Source organism: Triturus cristatus, chromosome 10 (assembly GCF_964204655.1).
Source record: "Triturus cristatus chromosome 10, aTriCri1.1, whole genome shotgun sequence".
Classification (NCBI taxonomy): Eukaryota; Metazoa; Chordata; class Amphibia; order Caudata; family Salamandridae; genus Triturus; species Triturus cristatus.
The window spans coordinates 892,584,309-892,610,700 of NC_140593.1; the positions used below are offsets into that span (position 1 = coordinate 892,584,309).

At 47.8% G+C, this 26,392-nt stretch overlaps 1 protein-coding gene across 1 annotated transcript in view; it reads left to right on the forward strand.

Moving 5' to 3' along the window:
• The window catches only part of PTPN23 (protein tyrosine phosphatase non-receptor type 23), a 558,626-nt gene that overhangs the window by 338,065 nt on the left and 194,169 nt on the right, over window positions 1-26,392 (forward strand). The window contains exon 17 of the mRNA XM_085628617.1: window positions 1,521-1,675. Coding sequence (XP_085484743.1) covers window positions 1,521-1,675 — 155 coding nt within the window. The remainder of the gene's footprint in view (window positions 1-1,520; window positions 1,676-26,392) is intronic.

Genomic DNA, 26,392 nt, shown 5'->3' on the forward strand with positions numbered 1-26,392 from the left:
ACTGTACTGCACCTAAGGGACCTGCAATGAGGACTGTACCTGCTGTTCCCATGAGTGGAAAAGATCTCTACTTGTGCTAGGATGGAAGAAGTAACTCCTAGGGTCTGGTGGCTAGCCTCCTGTGAGGATTCAAGACCACCAAAAGCTAAAGAAACCTGCACTCTTCAAGAGCCCAGTGCAAAAAATGCCTGCCTGCCGCTGGATGACAAAGCCTATTGGGCGACCCAGTCCAGACCTTCCTGCAGTGCCCCATGCACTGGTGGTCCATAGTGGAAGTCTACTCTGGTAGCCCGAAGAAAAAGATTTGCCTAACTGTAATAAACCGCTCAACCTTCCGTAATCGGGAGACCAGTTGACCCGTGGCAACAGGACCTGCACTGGAGACCGCTGCTGCAATATGATCATCTTGTCCTGAGGCTGGAGATGACCCTTAAAGTTCTTGGACCTCAGGGTGGCCCCCAGGAAAACTCACAGCATTTCCTTAGCATCCCTTAAGCATCTCAGCATCTGTCATCATCAAGACCACTTGTTGGCTGGACTGTGTTAAAGGAGAAAATAACTCTTAGGACGCGAAGACTGGCCCTAGCTTGTTGTTGTTAGTCCAAGATGATTCTAACGGATGTTTAGGCCTTTTGGCTACTAACCACTTGCAATGATTTATTGCATCTAATAGATTACAATTAAAGTATTTTACTTATCTTTGAAAAATCAGATCTCTGGTTTCCTCAAGAGATTTTTGGTGTTTTGGTGTCTGTTTAAAGATAAGAATACAACCTATTTTTTTTAAATTGGTGTTTGACTTTTATTGAGTTGTGTTTCTTGCTTATCAACTGTTTTGGAACGTCTAAATGCTTTTCACGTGTTCCTTTGATGATTATGTTTGACTGCTCTATGCCACAGCTTCCCAGGACTGAGCTAAGGGTTTTCTTGAAGAAACCTAACTGGACCTGATAAAGATTGTGTCATTTTTACATGGTTAGGTCTCACAACCGCACCACTTAATAATCCACTTTTCTACACTATACTAATCCCTTTCTTTGTCTAATACAACAGTAATTGTTTGTATTTTAATTAGTTTGATTGTAAGTTTATTGAGCTATCTGCCATCATTTGGCCTACACAACTGGTATATGTGCAAAAATACATTATTTTAACCTCATAGAATACATTATAATAATTCACAACCAAACCTTACAATTACTCAAACTTAACATATGGATAACAATTTTTAGTCCATCATTAAAAAAAAATTAAAAGTATTGGGTTAATTTATTTTAAGAAAGATTACATCTCACTCCATCAGATCATCCATTGCATCCTTCATAGTACCGTAACCATACCTCCCTGAAACTTGACAGCAGCAATATTTTCCAGACCCAGATCCTTAAGCCACAATGATATTTGTTTAATAACTTTAGGAACATGCAATAGTATTGGACAAAAAGTGTGATAAATCTATCAACAATAGTAACATTTGTACTTTTGTCACTAGGCTTAATTATTTATGCTAATTTTTCTAGATGACAAGGTAGTGCTGCAGTCAATAAAGCGCATTTTGTGCAAAGTGCAGGAGATGAAAACCCAGCGGGAATCCCTTGAACAGCAGCTGAGAGATACTATCCAGAAGGATGACATCACCACATCCCTGGTGACCACAGACCGTTCGGAAATGAAGGTGTAGATTCAATTTGTTTTCATGGGCCATTGTGCCACTGTATTTTGGTGCTCTGTATTGCAGTGTAACATTTATACAGCGATTACGAGGCCATGAAGCGCTCAGTTTAATTCTGGTCCTTTGGAGTGCATGGTTGGAAGGGTGTAGTATGCAGTAACCCTTTATGGAAGTTTTGGGTGAGGAACGGCTTGGTTCATGGGCTGTTGTGTGGCTAAAAGGTGGTCAATCACCATGTACGTCTTGCAGGCAGATGTTTCTAAGGGATTTATTGAGACTATAGTGCCTTCTGTGGCTAGAAAGTGAATGCTCTTTATAGATTCCATGGGAATACTGTGATAACTTAAGGCTAGTCTTCTCTGACAATGCTGTCAGACGCAATAAATTAAGACTGCCAATCCCATTAACACTGCAGGTCACGGTTATTTTTCTTGAATATATGGCTGATTTACAAGCCTTTCAGATAATGGATACATTTCTTTTGTGAAAAAAAATGTAACCATGTTTGTCAAATAAGTTAGTTATTCTGTAGCCCTGAATGCAAATTCTTTTAGAAACAGATAGATGTAGCTCCATAGATTAATGTTCTTCAGTTAACAAGTATATATATATGTGCCCCCTGGCCGAGATTATGCGTTTCTTTGAATTGTCAATGGTGTGTTACGCAGATGACACCCAAATAGTTACGTCTATCTCTCCAGAACTTGCTTTGAACTCCCCTGTTTACAGGGAGTGGCATTTTGGAATACAAACTGCCGCCTTAAAGTTAACAGGGACAAGATGGAGGTCATGTTTCTGTCAATATCATCAAGAACCAGGCATTGACGCTTTGGCCTCACTGCCTTTGGAGCCCTCCCAGCCCAAAGAGCCTGATAAACACCCTCACTATGGATTGCTAAGCCATAAAACGTGTAGCAAGCTGCTATGGCAATCATAGAATGCTCAGGAAAGTCTTAGATCTTCTCCTCTTACTTTTCAGAAGGCTGATCATTCAGGCCTTGATAATTTCACATCTAGTCTACGGCAACTCTGTGTATTTTGGATCTCCTCATTATGTATTAAAAAGGTTGCAGGTATTTCAAAATGCTGCATCCCGCTGCCTCCTGAGCATCCCCAGGCATCAGTCAGCAAAAAAGGCACAGGCTGGGGGCGTGGCCAAGATGGCGACTTAGGCGGACGCGGACTCCGGAGGCTCCCCGCCGCAGGCCTTTATCCCTCGCTTTAACTCTTGCATAGTCCCCGGCCGAACGGCGCAAACGGCGTCACAGCTTGTGGGTGCACAGCGCTGTTCTGTGGAGCTAGCCGCCGAGAACTTCTTTTGCGGGGCTTGGCGCAATCTGGCGGACTCAACGTCTGGGCCCTGGGCCGGCTGCGTGAGTGAGGCCGGGCCCGTCTGGTACTTCTGGAGCTGTCGACCGGCGAGGGCCTCAGGGTTTGAAGGAGAGGCATCAGCTGTCCGGGTCGAGGATCAGCTGCCTGGTGCAGTCAGGGGCCTTCCGGGGGCCCTACAACGTGCATGAAGCGGGACTCCGTGGACTTGGCGCCTGGACCCTGTACTGCGCGCGGGGGTGGATCGACCCTCCCGGCCGGTGAGTCCACCGCCTGGAGGAGTGCGCGGGCCTTGGGCCCGGGCCCCTGGGACGCCAACCAGCACTCGGCCGGCGGCGGACATAAGGAGTGGGGAGCCGGCGCGCAGATCGGCGGCCTACCCCTCTGTGGCTCGGTGTCCGGGCATTCGGCCTCACGGCGACTTTGGCGCCTACGGGCGGAGGCCACCTGCCTTTGAGGCACCATCAGCAGCAGACCTTCGCGAGGGGACGGAGCGGGGCCCCCGGGGCAGCACCAGGTGGCGGTGAGTCAAAGCGGGCCCTTGCCACATTGCAGCGGAGAGGCGGGGGCCCAGAACTTTGGTGGTGGTACACGGCGGGCCCGGTGGGCCGATCGGAGACAGGCTCAGGCGTCGTCGGCTGGTGGAGGAGGTGGCGGGTCCTGGGAGGTGCACCACCATCGACTGACACACGGTGCGGGTGTGCCGGGGCCTGCCGGCTGCACCTTTTGCCCGTTCCTTGAGCGCCCCATCATCTGCAGGCCTCACCGCCGAGTGTGGAATCCTCGGATGCCCTTCCTGTGCCGCCGGTGGGCGTTTGGGGGCCCACCACACTCATTGCCGCCTAATATCGGCCATCCGCGAGCGGTGGGTAATCTCCCCTCCTCCGCTACAGAGGGGCGCACTGTAGCTGCAGAGCCGGACTGGGAGTGGGTCCCCGGGTAGGAGGAGCTTGTGGCCCGCAGATGGCTAGCACAAGAAAGAAGGGGGAACGTTCGCTTAAGGATATGCTGACCAGGGGCTCCGCAGCGGGAGACAGAGGAAGTCGAACCCCTCCGGCCACCCTGCCACCACCGGACTCAGAGGATCGAGATGGACCTGTGACCCGAGCATTCCTGGAATCCCTCTTTGACACCCTAAGGGGGGACTTCCTGACCCTCAAGCAAGAGGTGGCTGGGGAGGTGCGGGAAATCCGCCCGGAGGTTGACGATCTGGGGGACCGTGTGGGGGCCATTGAGAATAGCGACCAATCCAGATCTGAGGAGATCGAGCAGCTGCAGCAGGAGATCATTCGCCTAAAGGATCAGCAAGTCGACTTACAGTCCCATGCGGAGGACCTTGAAAATCGTTCCCGACGCAACAACATCCGCGTCTGGGGGGGTCCCACTGCAAGAGGAAGGGACAGACGTCGCTGGATACCTTAGGGGCCTCTTCCGAGAGGTGTTGGGGGTCGGCCCAGAGTTTGACATTCGCATTGACCGTGCTCACCGGGTGGGTCTGGGAAGAAGAGCGCCGGCTCCCCCGCCTGACATTTTAGCCTTCTTACCGGACTTCCCACTGAAAGAGCGCATCTTGCGAGAGTCTAGACTGAAGCAACCACTCCAATTCCAAGGGCATACTATAGCCCTCTTCCAGGACTTAGCCTCTATCACCTTACAGAAGAGCAAAGCATTCAAGGAGGTGACTGCCTTCCTAAAGGACAAGGGTGTGTCCTACTCTTGGGGCCACCCCTTCCGGCTGATCTTTAAATGGAATGGCAAGTTAGTCCAGTCCCGCTCTCTTCGGGAGACATGTGACCTGCTGGGCCTCACTCACCACGGCTCAGTCGCCCCCTGAGCGCGCGCGGCGGCAGTCGGGGGCCGAGTGGGGCAGGGTGGGCCGCCGGCATTCGCCTATCCTGGACACGAAGCCTGATCCAGAGACAATGATGCAGGAGTGAGCATCGGGTCTAGCTGCGGTATCAAGGGACACTTCCACAACAGAGGCTTTTTAAGTTTGGCTTGGGGACATCAATGCAGCGTGGCATAGTTTACTGGGGCGGGGGCGCCGGCGGGGGGCCCAGGTTGGTTGGGCTACACGTGATCCCAGATCTGTTGGTACCATATGCCCAGGGTCTCGACTGAAGGGCATTGGTCAATGAAGGGGTGGGCTCTGTTGGGGTTAGGGAGGAGGGCAGGGGGGGCTTTGGGGGGGACTGGGGGTAGTTTAGGCTCGGGGGGGACTGTAGGGGGTTGGGATGGGGGGCAGGGGGGGGAACGGGGGGGGAGGAAACCGGTGTGCCATGGGGGAATGGAGTTTGGATTGAAGCTACGCCAGGACTGTCCTCAGGGGTCAACGCTTTCCCCGGGTTGGAGTGTTAAATGAAGGGGACCACCCTGTTGCCTCTTACCCTAAATGTTAAGGGGCTCAATAACCCTTTCAAACGACGCGCAGTGTTATCGTACTTGGAGAACTCCGGGGCCTCCATATGTCTCTTGCAAGAAACACACCTCCTCGCCAGGGACTGGCATCGTATGCGGTCCCGGGCGTTCCCTCCGCAATTCTACTCCTCTACCAATGACAAGAAGGCGGGGGTAGCGAAACTCTTTGCGAAACACTTTCCTGGTCAGGTGGGACCTAAAGTAGGGGAAATCAAAGGCAGGCTGTTAGCACATTCCATTCAGGTGGATGGTGTGTCCATGATTACCGGCTCTTTATACGTCCCCAACGCAGGGAGGTGACGGACTTCTGGACAGTAGTACTTGATGACATTGACAGACATTTTGCCACTGAAATTCCCCGCTTCTAGGCTTACACGCTTCTAGGGATGCCCAACGCACTCACATTTCCGTTGAAATCACTCAGGGGGAGACAGATGGGATTGGCCATGGGTGCGGCGGTCCAGCACATCATATCACTTTGGGGATCTCAGACTCGGCCCTCCCACTCTGGCTGGCTGGCTGCACAGACTTTGGTACACGTTTGGTATGGACCGCATTCAAGCCACGCTCACGCAGTCCACGACATCCTTTACCAAGGTCTGGCAGCCGATTCTGTCACTCCTATCGACAGAATTTAACGAAATCACCTGCCCGAGATATCTCCGCCTACTGCGCCTATCTGACCCTTCGTCTTCACGCGATGCCCCTGGGACTTCACCACTTGGCGACTCCCGCGGATAAAGACTCACGGAAACGATTCAGGCACACCGGTTTGGGGGGGTGGGGATGGGGCTCAAGTTGGTGGGGTTGTTTTCGTTCCTGGTTGGGTATTGATGAGATTACTACGCGACCGGGTGGCGGGAGCCTTGGCCCTCTCCGCTCCAGTGGACATTTACTAGCCCATAGAATTCTGGTTTGCTTGGTTTTTTTTTCGGTTTTTTTTCTCTTTATGTATGTGTCACCGGTGCTGGGCTAGATTTCGACCTCACTCTGTTGGCGCCACCTGGGGTGTATTCGATTTCTGTATTGTACCTTGCTTACCTGCCAAAATTAATAAAACAAAGTTAACCCAAAAAAAAAAAGGCACAGGCTGAAATTCACTGGCTCAAAGTGCAGTTCAATGCACTATGTATTGCTCATAGAGGCTTTCACAACAAGCCCCCCCTGCTGTTACAACCTTTGGCCACACCCTACATTCCTGGTAGGTACTTAGATTGGCCAGTGTTCACTTTCTGACAGTATCAAAAATTCTCAGATCAAGATGGGGAGGCCGTTCGTTTGCTCATCTGGCTCTCAAACTATTGAATTTCTTACCGATCAGACTGCATCAAATAGATTTAGAATTATATTTCAGAGAGCCTCTGAAAACCTGGGTGTTTTTGAAGTAGCCTCGTCTCAGCCCTGATGCAGAGTTGGTGGTTGCCGTGTTGGTGTTTTAGCGCTGGGAGGCGCCTGGGTAGCCATGCGCTGTAGAAGTCCAATAGAATAGGTTAGAGTCACGGCATTGACTCAACATCCTTTGATTCTCTGCAAATCACTTAATCACCCATGTTTAAAATACAATGAATTTGACCATGTGTAATGTATTCTGGTATGGATGTAAAGTTCTCTAGTGCCCTGGGGCGTGATCAGTATATATAATGGAATTGCAACAAATTTGGCAGAAAGCTAGATCTTTACCCATAAAGTGTGCTTTTTGTGATTGGTGTACATCTATTCAGTCGTTTTTGAGAATTAAGGTTCACAATTTATGTAAATATAGAGATGTGGTAGTACCACGACTCGGGCAGATCAAAAGATAAAATCTGATTGGCTGCCTCATATCAACAAAGATGTTAGGCAGCCATTTTATGATTCGGGGACTAAGTTGCTGCTTGCTTTTTTATTTTAAACAAGTATATTGTGCAGAGATGTGTGCTTGGCCCTTCTCCCTGAGCCGGTATGGGTCCTTGAATCCCATCTCCGTGGAGCAGGAAAAGATTGTATTTGTTGGGGATTGGGGCCTGTGCGGGTTCCCTTACCTGATCCATTTATTGTCCCTGGGGCCCAGAGGAAGTATAGCTCCACCTAAGGTGGGAGCAAACATTTACTTTCCTTTAATGCCTGTAAGCATGGGCGGGGAATAGTGGCTGCTTCCCTGCGGGAGCAGACGTCAAAACTGCTCCCCCAGGAGAAATGCATTTTTGTTCTTGCCGGCTCCCGCGGGCACCCAAGATGGGTGCAGGCTTGGGTGCCCACAGGGGTCAGCATGGTCCGTGGGGCTCCCCCTGTGGCCACCAACATTTAAAAAGGTTGTGGGTGCCCCGGATGGGGCCACAAAACTCACTGGCAAAAATAAAAAGCCCGGCTCCCGTCGGCACCCTTAATAATTAAAAACATATAATAGAGCATCAGGAGCCGCTCATTTATTATTAGCTGCTCACTGCCAGGAGTGCCCCATAATGCCCTTCAAGGGCTCTTTTACATATTTTTCCCTGTTTTGTCGTGCCACAATCTGGCTAGGGGCACCACTATCATGTTACAAAAGTGTTGTAGGGGGGCTGCAGGGAGAACAGCAAACCACAAGGATTTTTTTTTAAAAATCCTTTCAGAGCGTCGGACTACTGGGAGCCATCTGATGCACCAGTGCTCATGTACATCGGACGGCTCCTTGGCGGTCCGATCACATAGCACTGGAAATCCTTCTGGTGCAGGTGCCATAGGAACTTCCTTTTCCTCCCAACTGCCACAGGAGCTGGGGAAGGGTTTACCCAGCCCCCGAGGCTGTGTTTTTGGTGTTTCTGAAATGTAGATCAGCGTGCACATTGCGCTGACCTAATTTCAAAGAAACTTAAATGAGCTTGATAGGCTCATTTCAGTTTCACTTTCTACTTGCTTAGGGGGCTATCTCAGCCCCCTGAGCACGTGGAAAGTCAGGGGAGGTATCGTTGGAGAGGGGAGAATCTCCAAGAGGGCGATCCACAAGCAGTGATCCACCCACTAGGCACCAGGGAGGGGGAACAGGCCCTTGGGCAAGGGCCTTTGCTCCCCTCAATAACTTCAGGCACAATCAGTCTTTCTGCCCCCCAGGAGGGGCAGAAAGCACCCTAGACACCAGGGATTTTTTTTAAATTTGATTTAGGGTTGGGGGCAGCCCAAGATGGACATGCCAAAGCTCCCCCCAGCAAAATTCCAGTCTGTCTGCCCTCCCAGGGGGCAGAAAGCCCACTAGAAGCCAGGGATTAAAACAAATTTTGATTTAAGGGTGTGGGCTGCCCAATATGGGCATGCCAGTGCCCCTTCCCCCAGAAACATGGTGCAAATGAGAGCAGTAGCCCCCACCCCTCAGGGGGGCAGAAAGCCCACTAGGTGCAGGGATTTTTTTTTAAATTGGATTTAGGAGTGGGGCCTGTCTGAGATGGACATGCAACCCTCGCAAATGTCCACAGTCTCCCCCACCCCGGGAGGCAGATGGGAGCAGAAAGCCGACTAGATGCCAGGGATTATTTGTCTTAATTTATTTAGGGGTGGGGGCTGACCGAGATGGGCCTGCCAATGCCCCCCCCTTGCAAAATTCTACAGTCTTTCTGCCCCCCCTGGGAGGCAGATAGCAATAGCCCCTGATCTGCCCCTGGGGTGGCAGAAAGAACACCAGGCACCAGGATTTATTTTCAATGTATATAGGGGAGGGGCATGCCAATACCCCCACAAATCCCACAGTCTTTCTGCCAACCCCCCCCCCCCCCCCCCCTACCGTAGTCAGATGAGGGCAATAGCCCCTGGAAAGCCCACTGGGCACCAGGAATGTTTTTATACATGGAGGTGGGGGCTGTCCAAAATGAGCATGCCAATGCCCCCACCCACCAAAAAAATATTGCCACAGCCTTTCGGTTATATACTCTTATCTGCCCCCCTTTGTGTGTGTAAACAGGTCTGGCTGAAGGTCTGCGTGTACTGACCTTTGGCTGGCATTTTGCTGGCGGGGTGTGTATAATTCCACTTGGCTAATGGTGTGGGTGGTTTCGCACTTGATGACGGTGCGTGTAGATTGGCGCTTGCCTGGCGGTGTGGGTGGAGTGGTGCTTGGCTGGCTGTGTACGTGGACTGGTGCTTGGCTGGCTGTGTGCATGGATGGTGCTCGGCCAATGTAACTTAATGGGGTAACCCAACGAAGTCCTTGGACCTGGGTATCGTTTGCTACGAAGAACAATTGGTGCAAGAACTTAGTATCAGACGAAGCACAATTTCAAGAAATCTTTTGATTTAGCTACATTTTTATGCACACCTATAGTCAGCAAAAATGGGTAGACTAGATCCCAACACAATGTATTGAATGCACACCTGATTGACACACGGATTAGGCATCAATTTCATGTATATAGATGCATTAGTTTATTGTTTTCATTTTCATTTAAACAATTTGGTAGATGTTCTACTATATTTTACAGGTAAGAATGAGTGGTTGCTCGAAGAAGGGTGTGAGAAAGGAAGTGCTCATGCAGAGAGGTAAAAATTGGAAAAAAGAAAACCTAATTAAAGATGTTTTCAAGTACAATCTTGTAGTCAATACAAAATATATAACTGGTTACGACTTATCAAAAAAACAATTATATAAGTCCTGTCCAGAATGAATCCATTTTAATCAATTAATCTCAATGACTTGCAAAATAACAAATAAATGTCATCTAGGATCTCAGGTGGGATAGGAGTGACACATGGTCCAGGCCCACTGGGGGATGAGCGTCGATGTTTTGGCCCGACTTAGAGACAAGGAGGGAATTTAATTCCTCAGCTTCCGGGTCTTCCTCAGGACAAGGGGGATGGAGGGTGGGAGACAACCTAATCTGGATTCTCTCAGGTCTTGGCTTCCGGGAAGGTGAAGCCCGCATTCAGGTTACGGTTTCTATTCCCAAACTAGTATTCAAGGGGAGGAAAATATACAGGATCCTGGTTAATGATCCATCACGTGTCCGGTGGCAAGGAACCAACCGCCATGCATATTTAAGTCTAGTGTTGATAATTCACGGAATAAGATACTCGTGGTAATCAATAAGGATCAAAACTGATGGTGAGTCAATCAACCGTTCTCTTCCAGGGGCCGCTTCCCTGAACAAAGTGTTAATCTCGCTAGTCGGTAACCTTGAAGATGACGGTTGATTGACTCACCATCAGCTTAAAGCCTCGGAGCCGAAACGCTCCACACCCAAAAGCTCGGAGCCCACAACCTCCGCGCCGAAGAGTTCGGAGCCGAAACATACCACTCCGAAGACTCCACAGCCTAAATCGGCCAAAACTAAGCATTTGGATTCAAAACACTCGGCACCTAAAGACACTGAACCTAGATCCTCGATGCCGAAATCCACTTCCAAAGGACAGATACCCCTTCCAAAGAGCTTCTATCCAAAGACACACTGGATCCAAAACAAAAAAGACTTAGTATTGATCCCAAAACTGGACACCTTCTGGCTACTCTTCCTAAGGAACGGAAGTTAGACCTCCCATAGGATGACCCTATACCTCTAAGGAAAAAAAGAGATATGGGCACTAACCCTCCCCCCCCTTACATACCTCCATCTCCTCCTCCAATTCCTAACATTACACCAGCAAATTCACCCCCTCCAATGTCACCTGACACACAGGATGAGGATTTTACGGATGAGGATGGGAATGAGGAGGATGATCACCATATCCCTCATGATCCAGACATAACACAGGACACTGATCCCTGGGATGATTGTGATAAGGATCCAGACCAACCTAACGACCCGGACCTGTATCCCTCCAGACCTTCCCCACCTGATGATAACATTGGCTTTACACAACTTATCAACAGGGCTGCCCAATATCACGGAGTAGAACGATATACAGACTCTAGAAGAGGATTTTCTTGTAGAAACATTCACACACTCACAGAGGTCTACTAACACTTTACCCATGCTGAAAGGCATGTTAAAGCATACCGACGAGGTATTCAAAGACCCAGTTAGAGCCAGGATACTGACACCTAGGGTTGACAAAGAATACAAGCCTGCTGCTACAGACCCTGTATACATAAAAGTTCAGTTCCCATTAGACTCTCTTGTTGTGTCTAACGCCCGCAAAAGAACCAACTCTCAAACTACAGGTGATGCCCCTCCTCCGGATAAGGAGTCTAAACTTATTGATGCCTCTGGCTAGAGAGTAGCTTCACAAGCCGCCAATTATTGGCATGTTGCCAATGCTCAGGGTCTGTTGGCACGCTACGATAGGGCACACTATTGGAAAAAATCATGCAACATTTACCAGAGGAGTATAAAAGCTAACGACGTCATTCAAGAAGGGAAGCTCATCACAAACGTTTCCATAAAATGCGCCCTAGATGCAGCGGACACAGCTTCTCGTGCTATTAACACTAGCTACTGTTGCGGAGACACGCTTGGTTTCGCATCTATGGATTCAAGCAGGAGGTACAATCCTCCATACTTAATCAGCCCTTTGATAAAGAGCATCTTTTCGGACCATCAGTAGGTACTTCATTAGAAAAAATGAAAAAAGACACCGAAACTTCAAAATCCATGGGAGCCCTACAACTACCTTCTAGCAGGGGCTCCTTTCATCGCTCCTTTTACCGGGGTGGCTCAAAAACAATGTCAGAAAATCCGTCCTCCTCTTACAAAGAGAACAACCAATCTAAATCCTTCAGAGGATATTTTCGAGGAGGTTACAGGGGAAATGATAACAAGGTAAGAGGCAGAGGTAACTCCACCCGCACTTCCCCTGCCAATAAACAGTGACTTCCCTCCATTACCCCCGATCATTCCACTCCTGTCGGGAGACTTCTCTCATAGTTCCTACCTGTCTGGAACTTAGTCACCTCAGACAAGTGGGAAATACAAATTATCAAACATGGTTATTGCCTGGAACTTACCAGTACTCCACCAACAATCCTTCAGAGATAGCGTGCAATGTCACCAGAACCTCTCACCCTGTTAAAACAAGAAGTCCACTCTCTATTAGACAAACATGCAATAGAACCGGTCCCATTACGTCATCAAGGGACGGGACTATACTCCCTATACTTTTTGATTCCGAAAAAAGAAGGCTCCCTCAGGACCTAAGACAGTTAAACCTCTACATTCAATCGGACCACTTCCACATGATCACCCTTCAGCAGGTGCTCTCGTTACTTCAGCAACGCGACTTTCTTTCCACATTCTATTTAAAGGACGCCTTCTTCCATATTCCCATTCACCCAGCTCACAGGAAATATCTCAGGTTCCTGGTGGACAGACAACATTACCAATTCAAAGTCCTCCCATTTGGGGTAACTACAGCACCAAGAGTCTTCACCAAGTGTCTAGCAGTAGTCGCAGCTCATTTAAGAAGACAACACATTCACGTCTTCCCTTACTTAGACGACTGGCTTATAAAAGCCAAGTCGCAACACAGCTGTATACACCACACTCACAAGACAGTTCAGCTGCTTCACGACTTGGTATTCACTGTCAACCTCGCCAAGTCTCATCTTCAACCCTCCAACACGCAAACATACCAAGCAGCCACAATAGACACTCTAGCGTATCCCAACCCAGTCAGAATACGCAACATGCAAACCCTAATATCACAATTTCAACCGCTTCAGTCGCTATCAGTCCAAGTGTTTATGCAGTTGATCGGAATGATGGCGTCTTGCATTCTAATTGTTCCTTACGCAAGACTCCTAATGCGTCCCCTACAGGAGTGTTTAGCATGTCAGTGGAACCAGGCTCAAGGTCAGTTAACCGTTCTGGTGTTGGTGGACGGCCGCACCCATCTCGCTCTGCTGTGGTGAAATACACAAAACCTTTCCAAGGGGCGGCCATTCATCAACCCGGTTCCACAGATAGTGCTCACAGCAGACACATCCCTCACCAGTTGGGGAGCTCATCTTCAAAAACATAACATTCAGGGCATGTCGACTCTACAACAAAGACGACTCCACATAAACCATCTGGAGCTGCTAGCAATATTTCTAGCACTCAAAGCTTTTCAGATACATCTAGTAGGCAAAGCTGTCCTAGTTCGTACAGACCACAGCGATGTACTACATACAAAAGCAGGGAGGGACACACTCTACAGCTTTCACACCTAGCTCAAAGCATATGGAAATGGGCCATACCTCAAAAAATATATCTCCTTGCAGAACATCACCCAGGAGTAAACAATCAAATTGCAGATCTGCTCAGTCGTCAAAGACAGCAGATCCACGAATGGGAACTACACCCTCAAGTTCTTCTCCTATTTTTCCAAATCTGGGGCTACCCAGAGATAGAACTGTTCGCCACACACCTCAACGCAAAGTGCTCAAACTTCGTGGCCAGGTATCCACACCCATTGTCCAAAGGCAATGCGCTATGGATCAATTGGTCAGGAATATTTGCTTACGCTTTTCCACCTCTCCCGCAAATTCCATTAGTGGTTCGGAAGCTCAAGCAACATTCCCTCACAATGATCCTAGTTGCTCCCACATGGGCTCGACAACCATGGTTCACAACACTGTTGGAACTATCAGTAGTTCCTCATCAAAAACGACACCTCTCCCCCAACCTTCTCACTCAGAACCATGGAGCGATAAGGTATCCAGATCCCAGTCAACTCAACCTTGCGATCTGGCGCCTGAAATCGTAGAGTTTGGCTACCTTAATCTCCCGCCAGGCTGCATTAACGTCATTAGAGAGGCTAGATGCCATACCACAAGAACATGCTACACAGCAAAATGGAAACAATTTGTAATTTATTGTAATAACAATCAAATCAATCTGCTTGATACTTCAATTCAAAACATCATTTGTTATCTGTTACACCTACAAAGGGCTAACTTAGCATATACATCAATAAGACTGCATCTTGCTGCAATAGCGGCTTACCTACAAAACAGACAACACTTGTTCTTGTTTCGTGTACCCGCTATCAAAGCCTTTATGGAAGGATTCAAAAGAATCATTCCTCCTAGACTTCCACCTTCTCCCGTATGGAATCTTAATATAGTCCTTACAAGCCTCATGGGCCCGCCATTTGAGCCTTTGCACAAATGCGAACTACAGTTTCTGACTTGGAAGATAGCCTTCCTTATAGCCTTCACATCTCTTAGAAGAGTTGGTGAGCTCCAGGCACTAACTATACAAGAACCTTTTTTGCAAATTCACCACAATAAAGTGGTTATTAGGACTAACCCAAAATATTTAACCCAAAGACGTTTCTGCCTTTCATCTCAGCAAGTCTGTTGAGTTACCGGTGTTTTTTCCTCAACCAGACTCAGTAGCAGAATGTGCTCTTCACACATTAGATGTGAAAAGAGCAATACTTTATTACATTGCAAGAACCAAATCTTTTAGGAAAATTAAACAGCTCTTTGTTGCTTTTTCCCCACCACGTTAAGGCAATCCCATTTCAAAAACAGGTATTGCACGGTGGATAGTTAAGTGCATCCAAATATGCCACCTTAAAGCTAAACGCACCTTAACAATTACCCCTAGAGCCCATTCTACACGCAAGCTATGGGCTTCTATGTCAATTCTATGTCATTCTTAGGGAACATACCCTTAGATGACATCTGCAAGGCTGCAACATGGTCTACACCACACACATTCACAAAGCACTATTTTGTAGATGGGTTAGCAAAACAACAAGCTAATGTGGGCCAGGCAGTTTTAAGAACACGATTTCAAACCACTGCAACAGATAGATGTTAGCAACCGCTGGCAAAATAACTGCTATATAGTCTATGCTAACGCATATGATCTACAGCTCATATGCCTCGAACAGAAAATGCTACTTACCCACTATGCATCTGTTCTTGGCATATAAAACTGTAGATTCATATGCACCCACCCGCCTCCCCGGGTCCCTTTATCTGTTGCAGTATTATCTTACTTAGTTACACTATACATGGACATCTCTTTCTACTCTTACTAACTCCATCATCAACCCTCACGGCAAAACAATCTGGGGATGGAGTCGATGACCATTCGCACTGTCACCAAAGGGAGGAGTCACCTACCTCGTGACTACAAAGACTTCTGCAAAGAAAAACTAAGTGCAAACATCCAAGCCCGACACCAGATGTGTGTGTGTACGTGTGTGTGTGTACGTGTGTGTGTGTACGTGTGTGTGTGTGTACGTGTGTGTGTGTACGTGTGTGTGTGTGTGTGTGTGTACGTGTGTGTGTGTGTGTACGTGTGTGTGTACACGTGTGTACACAAAAGACCACTTTTGCCAGCACCAAGATTTTACAGAAACTTTGTGATTTTAGTTAACGGATGTCACCGACCTGCACCCCTCTCTGACGCCTCCCGACTCCAGTGAAGATCTGTCATTTTTGTGAGTGGATCAAAATCTTGCCCATGGTACGATGTCGAGGGGCATGGTCAGGATCATGACATTTACAAACGATTGCTGTTATTGCATAAAGAAAATTTCTCTTGCCTCGTCCATTAAAGCTAGGTTGGTTGCTGAAATTTGTCATTCTATAAATTGGATTGTGGTTCTAAAAGGTTTGGGTAGCACTCCCCTAGCAGGTCCATCTCAATCATCCCCCCCCCCTCATACTGTGGTCTTCTTTGAACAGCCTTTTCCAAAATGGTCCCCTATTGACTGCACCCTCCCGATGGGTCCCCACTATCGCATCTATGCCTACTCTGGTACCAGTTGGGCCATCCAGTGCTGAATTTGTCCCCATTGATCTGCATCATCCTTGACTGGTTTGCCCTTATGATTGTGTGTTGGTTTCACTTGGACCAATACATCCAAGCTGAGTCTGGTTGGCCCATTATTCTGAGTCTGGTTATCCCATTAACTTTCTGGCCAAGCCTCTTATGGCCTGTTCGTCTCCTCTGGGTGGATACCTGTTGCTCTTCTCTTCGGATTCCTTTTTTTATTTTTATTGTTCAATCTATGGCATATTCCAGACATATTTAATTACTTGGTTGTTCGCACAACAATACCAATAACATTCCATATGAACATAATAATAAAAAATAAAAAAATCAAGATAAGATTATGACAAGATCATGTGGTTAATTCAAATGTTCTATCATTGGGGCCCATATCTGAATAGACAGTTTTTTCCGATTCATTGATTTAAGACAATAAAGACTATATTCCAAATTGAAAATGTTATAGAATTTAGCCCGCCACATTTCAAACTAAGGGGCATCTTGCTGCAACCAGGCTGAGGCTACACATAGGCGTGCGACCGCCGCTGCAATGAAAATAAAATATCTAAACTTGAATGTCGGTTGACCAGTCCTAAGAATATCACCCACGCCCAATAGCATTACATCCTTTGTTATGTGAATTTGTGTCCCTGTGATTCCAGATAGGAACTGATCTATTTGTAATTTTAGTTGCGAGAGGGAAGTACAATCATAAAATACATGCACGATATCTGCTCTCTCCATACTATATCTAAAACACCTCCCGTCATTCGAACCTCCCTACTTCATCATCCTCTCTGGTGTATGATACAGATTAAATATCGTCTTAAAGTGCTGGGCTTTCAAATTTGCCGGCATACATTTTTTTCCTGCAGTATCAATTGATTGCAGCATATACGCGCCTTCCTGTCCTAACTGATCGCAGCATATACTATCTTGTGCATCCATATCATCCTGTTGTGCTCCATTAATGTATCGTACAATACACCTATACTTGCCCTTCGTTTGATTGCCTCCACTAACGAAATCGTGGTTATTCCCTCCTGCACAAGATGTTTAGACAAGAAATCTCGAACTTGCAAATACTTAAATTCATTTTGGTGAAGTCCATATCTATCAACTAAACCTGAGAATGAAACTAATACCACACTCAAATAAGTCTCCTAATTGCCTAATCCCCTTAGTCCTCCTTCTCTCCAGCCTAAAATCCCAAAATATGGCGGGGAATATAGACCTCAAATTCAACGTAGTATAATAGCTGATACGTGGCATATTTATCATTTTTCATACAGATTTCCAAACCTTATTTGCTGCAATCAGAACCTTAAACCGTGTTCTTTTAAAATAACTTGGTTAAAAAAACGTATCTAAAGAATTCCTAACTTCTGCCCTCAGCAACATCTGATAGATTGACGGTGCCTCCGCCTCACGACATCTTCCCCGGTCAACAATATCCGTATGTTTTGAAGTATACATGCTTAGTAATAAAATGTATAATTAGGAATAGCCCATCCCCCCCCCGGCCGTGTGGTAGCATCATAAATTTAAACGCCCGCTGAGCTTTCCTTTGTCCCCATAGAAACCTATCAGATATAGAATGCACTCTCTGCAATTGTGTTTTGGTTAATTCTAGCGGTACCGCCCTAAAATAGTACATCATTTTGGGAAGGATAGTCATCTTAAGTACATTGCACCTCCCCACCAGCGAAAGGTGTAAGCCCTTCCAACGATGAAGCTGCTGTTTAATCCCAGAGACTATCCCTCCCCAATTAACCTTGATCAGAATGTCTCTACAAGACCTGATTTTAATACCCAGGTAGCTAGCTTCATCCGTTACCCGAATATCCTCCGAGCATGCCTTTTTAGTACATACAATCTGCGTTTTTGTGGAATTTAATTTATAGCCTGATACCCCACCAAATCTTTCAGCCAATCTTTCGATCTCTACTACTGCTTGCGCGGGGTCTGACGATGCCACTCCAATATCATCAGCATAGGCTAAGACCCGCACCTGATACCGCCCACAGCTCATAGAAATAATATGCTCACTCTGTTCCAGCATTACCAGAAATGGATTGATATATATAGCGAATAACCACGGGTGGCAGGGACATCCCTGTCTTGTCCCCCTACTGATATGAACTTGCTCTGATTCCCTTCCCATAACACAGATCCTAGCTCGTGGTGACTTATACATGGTTTGTATAGCTCTAATATAACCCCGCCCAAACCCTGTCTTCTGCATAATGGCCCATAAGAATGACCAGGAGACACGGTCAAACACTTTTTCCGCGTCTAGGAAAACCATCCCCATCCTAGTGTTGTAGACATTAGCGTAATCTATAAGAGTAACTACTCTATTAATATGGTTTACCGTGCTCCTGCCTGGTATAAATCCGTGCTGATATATGGATACCAAAGGTGTAATTAGCAAGTATTTACGCATATACTTTGCCATCTGCGTTTAACAGGGAGATGGGTCTATATGATCCTGGCTGATTAGGGGGCTTATCTTTCTTTTTAAACACCACTATATTAGCCTCATCCCATGATGGTGGCGGATTCCCAACTTGAACCTCTTGGAATGTGGTCAACATATCTGTCTTCAATACTTGAAACAACACACGATAAAACTCAAGTGGCAGCTTATCAGGTCCTGCCGCTTTGCCGCTCGCCAGTGATCCCATAGCCTCCTCGAACTCCTCCATAGTTATCGTAGCGTCCAATACCACCTGCTCTTCTAGACTTAGATTATCTAAATACATTTGTTGACAAAAAGCTCTCTATCTCTTGCTCAGTACACTCGCTCTGCTTGTACAGTTCTTTATAAAAATCATAAAATACACCCAGTATACCCTCCATAGTTTCAACCGTATTTCCGGCTGAATCCAACATAGCTAACATTTTCTGTGAAGATTGTCTTGCTCTTAGCCTCTGGGCCAAACACCGTCCTGTAGCTTTCTCATATTCATATCTATCTAATTTATGTACCTTATATTGATGGGCGATTTCCTCACACCATATCCCATTAATTTTTGCTTTACAGCATACGATCTTGGTTTGTATTTCCACAACTTCTTGTCCCTGCCTCAGCACCTGCATCAACTCCTGTTCTGCATTCCTTAGATCCCCAAGTAGCTGCCGCATCAGAGTCTGTTGTTGCCTCTGCTTTGCCAATCCATAACTAAGTGCTTCTCCGCGTGCTTCCACTTTAAACGTATCCCATACTATCACGCTAGTGGTGGATCCCCTATTGACCTCAAGAAATTGCCGAGCCCAAATTCGCATATGATCAATAAATGCTTTATCCATCAGGAGCTTCTTATTAAACGTAAATGCCCTACCAGCCTTCATCTGATCGAGGCTATACACATCCAATAATAGTGGGCCATGATCTGTCGTTATCCTGGGCCATACCTGCATTTTTGCTCCCACAATGGTTACCCTAGGCATAAAAATATAATCCAGCCTTACTAATTTACAATGATTGTATGAAAAAAAAGCGTAACCTGGATCCGGATAATTTAAAGTTGTCCACACATCTACCAATTCATGATCCTTTAACAACTGCCTTAATGCTCTAAAACCTTAGGTTTCCAATCCATCTATTTATCATTATTAACATCTAACACACGCCCATCTAAATGGATATTAAAGTCTCCACACAGTATCACAGGGGTATTCCACAAAGCCAATTCTACATTTAAAGTCTCTAAAATAGAACCCTATCGAAGTTTTACCCATATACTGTACAGATTGAGTGTCACCTTGATACCCCCTATACTTCACTCCACAATGGCCCATCTTCCGTAGTTGCCCATCATTTTTCGTCCTGTCCCACAAATCCCACCTCATGCCATAATAGCAACCCCCCCCCCCCCCTATTGGTAGTAGATTGTCCAGTTGCTGCCAAGAGCGTGTATCCTTACTCTTCTAATACAGTATGCTTACTCCACGGTTCATGTGTCTCTTTAATGCAAAGGATATCTGATAGAGACATCTAGCCGCAGATTCCTTAACTTTGAATATCTCCCCAGGCGTCAGACTAGACCCGGAAAATCTTCTTTCCCCCGCAATACCCCTGCACGCCGGTTGGCGACGGCGCCCGGCTCGAGTCCTAACATCGTCCACGGAAGTGACGTCAATGGAGCCATATAAGCCCCTCCCGGCGTGCTGACGTCAGTTTTCTTCTTTTCCGCGTCCTAACGCGTATCCAGGAAAGTGATACCTCTGGCCTGTTTTTGTTATCTTCAGGCCTTCTCAACGTCTTTTTGCTTCAAGGAACAGTGTGCTCAATGCCTGCGGGCTTTAAGCCGTGCCGGTCCTGCTTGCGACAGATGTCAGCGACGGACCCTTACAAAATCTGTATGTGGTGCTTGGGCGAGCACCATGACTCCGTGGAGTGCGACGCTTGCCGCCACCTGCGGCGATATCCCTGCGGGAACGTCGCATATAGCTGCTGTCTGCCCGGATGTCCCGAACGGACCCTTCGCGACACAGGTCTCCTTCTCCAGCGGAGACGTACTCGCGGCGCCAATCCTCACAGGAGGACGTTCCTGTTCGGGGCAGGTGCCGGGACCGTTGCCGTGATTCGCTACCGCGAGGCCCTCTTCTGGGACCCCGTGGATCGCGCTGTGGCACAACGCCATCGCCCAGCTCCCGATGACCCCTCCTGTTTGATCTCCATCCTGGGGCTGGAGGACTTGCGATTCAGGCAGCTCTCTCTACCACTCCTGTTCCGTTGCATCCTCCCACTCGGGAGTCTTGGTGGTTGGAGTCATGTGGCCGCGATGTGTTTGCATCCGCCAGCTCGGGACTCCGGTCCCTAAACACGTTGTGTGTGTTTGCTCAGGCTACATTTGCCCTTTGGGACTCTGTCGAGCAGCTCCTCCACTCCTTGCCGGAGAGCTCTCGTGCCGATCTGGCCTGCCTGATCGTGATGGCCATGATATGGCGCAATTTTCGATTCGGTCTGCCATGGACACTACTGATTCCGTGGGTCGGGCTATGGCCAGGTCGGTTGCCATGCACCGCCATGCGTGGTTGCGCGATTGCTTTTTTCCAGAGCATGTTCGGGAACGGCTTAGAGATCTACCATTTGATGGGGTCACTCATTTTGACGGCCATGCTGATTCGGCGGTCAGGCGCCTCCTGTCTGTTTGATTGTCTTCCCAGGTTTTAATCCTCGTGGAGGATTTTTGGTTTTGTGACAGTGCTGTCACTTTCTTTTCTGTTACCCGTTACGGGTTACATATGTTCTGGGTTGTGTGGCTGTTCAGCCGTGTTATTTCCTTATTCTGGCTCAGCTCGCTAAGCTGTGTTTACCTTTCTTTTGAGCATCTGCATAGAAGCTTATCTCAAGAGGGACCCTTCTTTCGTAGGGTTGTGCCTTACCCTATGAGGGATATTTGTTGGCTGTTATATTGCTACTCTTCCTTACCCAGGAAGTTTTGCTGCACGTTGACTCTTCCTACCATTGTAGGATGTCTCCTCTGGTGAGGTCCATGGGGTTGGTTTCTCTCCGGGGGTTACAATTGGTTGTCTATGGGTGATCCGTAGTACATCCCCGTCTCAGTAGGGGCGTCCTTCCCAGCTGTTTAGTTGGGGTTTTGTCACACCTGTTTTATCCTAGCATGTTCTTGCAGCCTCGCTGTGCCCGTCTTGCCTGTCTACAGGTGCGCATGCGCCCCTGGGGGGCAGGTCCCTCTGTTCTTTTCCAGAATAGTCTCTTCTATATTCTGTGAATACTTGCCGTATTGGTGCACACAGGTTGTCCTCTACGTCTTTTCTTGTGGCTCATGCACTGTCTGAGTTCTTGCCTAGGGCAAGGGGAGTTCCCGCCCGCTCTGTCTCGGCTGTGTGTTGCCTCCTACCCCACTTCCCAAGCAAGGTCTCCGGTCTTGCTTCTTGCAGGAAAGGGGGTCCGGTTTGTCCACTCCTGCCCTGTGCATATTTTTGTTCTTCAAGGAGTGGCTGTTTCTCGGGGTGTGGGTTCTTACTCACATTTGTAGCACTGGTGATGGGCTCCCCACCAGCTGTTTTTCTGGGTGTGAGTTCTCACTCCCATTCTGGCACAGTTGCTTCTTTAGGTAGCATTATTGTACATGTATTCTTCTCGACATTCTCCTTGTTGGTAGATGGTGCCGGTCTATGGCGGTGTATGCTTTTTGGCAACAGGATTCTGTCTGTGACTTCTCTCACTCCTTTACTGGCAGTATCATGGTCTGTTTCCGCCTGCCTCACAGGAGACCAGGTTTCTTCCCCCTCGTGGTACTGTTGCTTTTTCTGCGATTTGTGACTGTTATGCCGCACAGTGGTACCGTTTGAGCAACTCTCCTGTTTAGGGTTTCATCACTTCCTGTATGTGTGGCAACATTTCTGTCTCTTTGTGTATATGTCGTAAGTTCTACACGCCATGGGGGTGCTCGCATACTAGGTTCTTTTTTTGCCATAGTTTCAGGCCTTCGTGCTCACTCTCTCCTTCGGGATAGAGTCCTCTATGTGTTCCTGGCTTTGCAGGTTATCCCCTCACTGTGGTGTATGTTCAGGCGATATGCTCTACCGTTGTCATGTTGTTTTCCCCTTTTGGGGCTTCGTTCCTCATGGATCATAGGGACCGGTGCTGGGCTCCTTCTTTGACGGAGTCACTGCATTGTTTCTTACGTTGGCACTGACCTTTCTAGTTCTGTATTTCCTTTCGCCTGTGTCTGGACGAGGGAGGTCTCACACTGTCCCTCGATAGATTTTGGTGTCTTTGCCGTCCCTTGTTTATGTTCCTTACGGAGTTTTCCTGGGTCTCATGTCAGTTGCCCTGGCATTGCGGTTCCCACTGTTTCTTCAGCATCTTGACGTATATGTTCTGTAACTTGGTGGTTGTTTCGCAGACCCTCCTCCTATGTGGTATGGCTTTGGTATCTATTCTAAGTTAAGGAATCTGCTGCTAGATGTCTCTATCAGATGGAAGAGTTACTTACCTTCGGTAGCAATATATCTGATCGAGACACAGTCTAGCCGCAGATTCCTTAACGCCCGCCCATCCTCCCCGCTCTGCGAAGGCTTTTTCATATGGTGTTTTTCCACCTAGCCCCACTTTCTGGTGGCCTTGGTCTTCCGGAGGTGTGCTCTCACACCTCACTCTGGGGTAGAGTGTGTTGTTCTGCGTGGGACACTTCGGACTCCCCTCTGTTTTAGTGTTTGGTTGGTGGCGTGTTCTTGCACCTTCCTTTGGCGCAGGGGGTGTGGTTCGGCTTTCGAACCCTTTGGCTCTCCACTCGGTCCATGTTTTAAGGTGGTTCAGGTCTCTACTTTTTACTGCCTTCTCATGTTGTTCCACCTGTGCTCCTCACGCATGGTTATTCTGTGTTTTTTGTTTTTTTGTTTTTTGATAATCAAATTTATTAGCATTTGGGTAAAAACAAAATTTCACACAGACAGCAAAATCATGCACAATGTAGCAAAGACCGTCAGCAGTAAGAGCAGTGACATACGCTTGTGTACAGGGTCCCAGAGGAGACTGCTTTGTAAGTATAGCAAGATAAACGAGGGCATACACAGCGATTAAAACAGGTTGAGCCATTTACCCCAAATCTTTTCAAACATTTCAGGACATCCCCGGGCCTCAAAGAGAGGTTCCTCCTGGGTCGCGCACCAATCCACCCTTCTTCGCCATTTCGGTACAGTAGGGGGTTTGGCCTGAGACCAGGCCGCCACAATTTCTCGCTTGGCCACCGCAATCGCAGTGCCCAGGAAATGTTTATCGGCTCGAGAGCCGTCCAGCCCATCGAACACTCCCAGGAGGAGACGCAATAAGTTGTGTGGAACCTCCCACCCCAGGGTCTATGTAAGCTCTGTGAGAAAGTGGCTCTGTATATACTGTTCCTTAATAGGTACAGGGTGTACAGAGTCCACAGTCCCCAAGGGTTTGCCAGAGGCTAAAGTTAGATATAACCTTACTCTCTAAAGTAGTAGCTTGGTCGAGCAGTAAGACAGTATCAGAGGACAGTGTAAAGCATTTGTTGTACACACTCAGTCAGCAAATGGTCTCACACACTCAACAACTGAACTCTAGGCCAATGGTTTGTATATAAAAAAATATATGCTTGTTTTATTTTAGAACCAACACTTGGCATTAAAATATACTTTCTCAGAATTAGATGCTTTATATAAATACTTTTGCAATGTGCAATTGACTTTTGTAAACAGTTACAAGTGGTTGCAATAGGCAACACTATTTTAAACACAACAATGCATTGAGCTCAATGGAAATTTCAAGTTATTTGCAACCGATTACTTTTAGGATTACTTTTGGAATTCCAGGACTGGATCCTAGATTCAGTCCTGGGTCAGTACTTAGAATCAAGTGATGAAAGTCGACTTAATTACTGTGATGATTTTTAAAGAATATTTAGCTATTTTAAAAGTTGACACTTAGAAAATATTTCAAAGAAAACAGTCAATGATTCCCTATGGAGGAAAATTCAAGTTGCAGGTACAGTATGTTCTCGTTACTTTTGTAATCCAGGACTGGGTGCCTAGACTCAGTACTGGGACCTTTATCCAAAACAGGTAAGTAATTAAGTTTTCAGATATTATACGTTTTTTAAAGAATATTTAAAGATTGCAGAAATTGACACTTAGAAGAAATTTCATAGAAAAACAGTCAATGATTTCCTATGGGAGAAAATTGGGTTACTGGTAAGTACAGTTGTAAGTATTTTTCAGAGTCAGTGCTGGGCACCAAGATCCAGCACTGGGAGCTCACCTAAGAGCAGGTGAGTATTTTCGTTTTCGTTACTCGGCTGATTTTTGGTGAATATTTTAAGATTTGAAAAGTCCACACTTAAAAGAAATTTCAGGAATAAGCCAGTCAATGTTACCCTATGAAGAAAATAGAGTTATTGGTTTACAGGTAAGTACTCGACTGGCAGAGTTGAGGTTCTGGTCATAGACTCAGGGGTCCCCCAGGGTCAGATAGGTACAGTTGGTTCACCCTCAGCGACTCAAGGGCGGCCGGGTGCAGAGAGAGTTAGGCCCAATGTTATCCTATGAGGGATAGGGGGGGCCTTGGTTGGTGGCTGCTGACTAGCAAGCTACGCGGCTGTGGGAGCTGGGCTCCTGATCACTTACTCAGGGCAAGTGGGGAAGTAGGTAGGTGTAGAGGTTGCACTGCCAGGGCCACTCGGGCGGCTGGGTGCAGGGTGCTTTTGAGCCTTCGGGCGCTCAATTGATTTCAATGGGAAATCTCTGGTTTAGAAAAAGACTGCAAGCTCGGGGACGAGGATTCTTCAGGTGCCACCACCACTTCGAGAGGTAAGTTGGGTAGTTGGAAGATAGGTAGGTACCCCGGGATTGGGCACAGGGGGCCGCGAAGCGCCGCATGCAGGGGTGCCTTTTGGTGTCGGGAAATCTTACCCTCTGTTGATCGCGGTAGGGGGGCACCTTGTTCTGAGGCTGCAGGGAGGTCCTTGGGTGCTGGACTCTGGGTCACAGTCGCCGTGGGGTCGTCCTCGTGGTCTTTGTTCACTCCGGCACTGGCCAGGCTTGGCTGGTGCAGAGTGTGCTGGGTTCATGGTTCCGGGCTGCTGCCAGGGATTAGAGGTAGGTTTTGAGTAGAGCCTCTACATATGGGTTTCCAAGGGGCTTAGAGCCAAAAGGTAGCCAGGTCCTCCGAGGTTTGTGAGGTTGCTGGCCACAAGAGATTCCGGGTTGGAGCAGGAGCAGGTTCGAGGGTCGACAGGCCGGTAGGGCTGGGGCCAAAGCAGTTGGTGTCTTCCTCTTCTTAGCAGCTGCAGGGGAGGTCTTCTTTCTTCTTGCTCTTCTTTGTATTTCGGAATCTGGAATCTGGGGAAGGAAGGTTCAGGGTGCCCCTAAATACTAGATTTAGGGGCGTTACAGGTAGGTGAAGGGCAGGGACCAATGGGTCCCTGTCCTGGGGTGGGTACACCCCCTATCCTGCCTCTCTCGTCTTGGAGGGGGGCAGTAGCCTAGTCCTGATAGGGTAGGGCTTCCCATCTTCAAGATGGCGAGAGCCCGGAGATGTGCTTCACCTCGCCTCCCCCACCTGAGGGGTGGGGTTTGCAGGCTGGCACATCCCCTGTCCTTATTTGGGGTTTCCGGCCAAGCTTCCCGCCAGAGTGGGGGGTTGTAGTGGCCTGGGGAATCTCTCAGAGGCGGCATGCCTTTGAAGCTTCCCCCTGCCCATCCTGGGGGAGGAGATTTAGCACCTCGCCCAGGAAGTGCATTGTTGCAGGCCCAGGAGAGCAGGGGCTCTCCCACCCAGGGGTCCAGCAACATGTCTGTTGTGTGGCAGCCTAGGCAGCCT